Below are 1184 nucleotides of genomic sequence, written 5' to 3'. Positions count from 1 at the left end.
ATATATTTTATTTACATGTATTTATATCATCATAAATTATTAATAATTAAATTGTACTTATATAATTAAAAATTCATCAATCATTAATTTTTTGTATACAATTTTTATTAATTGCTACTTCTGCCTTATAAATAAGTTAGCAAACAATATTATTATAGCTATTAATAAAACACTTCCGGAAATTTGTTTTATTGCAACTGCAATCTCGAAGAATAATTTATACATATCGCTTTGTCATTTATCATTGATGTTATTATTAACAAGCCTCCGCTTAGTCAAAGTTGCACAATCAGTTTTCAAATATCTAAATGGTTCGGATAACTTACAAATAATATACGCAAAATTAATTGCACAATATTTTTCTCAAAGCCACCGCAACCCCCAATCGCTTGGAATGGCACTCTACATGCTACAACTAACGCCGACATATGCACGCAACGAAACATATACATCGATCAGAAGGAAATTGTCGGCAACGAGGATTGTCTTTACCTGAACGTCTACACGCCATGCATACAATGTACTGAGGAACACTCAAATTTAAATCATGATCCGGAACAACAGCGGCAAAAAGTCTTCGCCGATTCCCGATTCCCAGTTATGATTTGGTTCCACGGTGGTGGATGGATTGCTGGTGCTGGTCACTCTGAATATTATGGGCCCAAATTCTTACTGGATTTTGATCTCGTCCTCGTCACCGTCAACTTCCGGTAATGAACTTGATAATTTAAGAGTCTGACGCTAGATAGATAAGATTAGATGTTTGGACTTTTCATTGGGCAATCTTATTTTTCATATGTGCAACTTTATTTTTTATATTATTTTATATATATATATATACAAATGTAGTATACTAAATGACTCGTTTCTATGCAATTTTTTTAAAAGAATTATGATTTTACAAAAAAATGGTGTCAATGATAAAAGAGGAGAAAATGTTATAGTTGCATAACAATAAATATATTTCTCACATTAGACTTGGACCTTTGGGTTTTATGAGTACGGAGGACCTGGAATGTCCAGGAAATCTAGGATTAAAGGATCAGCAACAAGCTATGAGATGGGTGCACGAAAATATCGCTTACTTTGGTGGTGATTCAAATAGAGTGACTCTTTTCGGTGAAAGCGCCGGCGGTGCAAGTGTTCACTATCATATGGTCAGCCCCCTTTCAGCAGGTAAAGAT

At 33.9% G+C, this 1184-nt stretch overlaps 1 protein-coding gene across 2 annotated transcripts in view; it reads left to right on the top strand.

The window, feature by feature from the left end:
* The window catches only part of LOC108685099 (esterase E4-like), an 11960-nt gene that overhangs the window by 5709 nt on the left and 5067 nt on the right, over positions 1-1184 (top strand). For both annotated transcript variants that reach the window (XM_018189739.1, XM_018189738.1), the window contains exons 3-4: positions 370-710; positions 977-1176. In XM_018189739.1, the coding sequence (XP_018045228.1) occupies positions 370-710; positions 977-1176 (541 nt within the window). The remainder of the gene's footprint in view (positions 1-369; positions 711-976; positions 1177-1184) is intronic.

The sequence above is a fragment of the Atta colombica genome, unplaced genomic scaffold (assembly GCF_001594045.1).
Source record: "Atta colombica isolate Treedump-2 unplaced genomic scaffold, Acol1.0 scaffold146, whole genome shotgun sequence".
In the NCBI taxonomy this organism is placed as follows: Eukaryota; Metazoa; Arthropoda; class Insecta; order Hymenoptera; family Formicidae; genus Atta; species Atta colombica.
The sequence above is the reverse complement of the archived record's forward strand: the minus strand, read 5'-3'. Positions and strand labels throughout refer to the sequence as shown.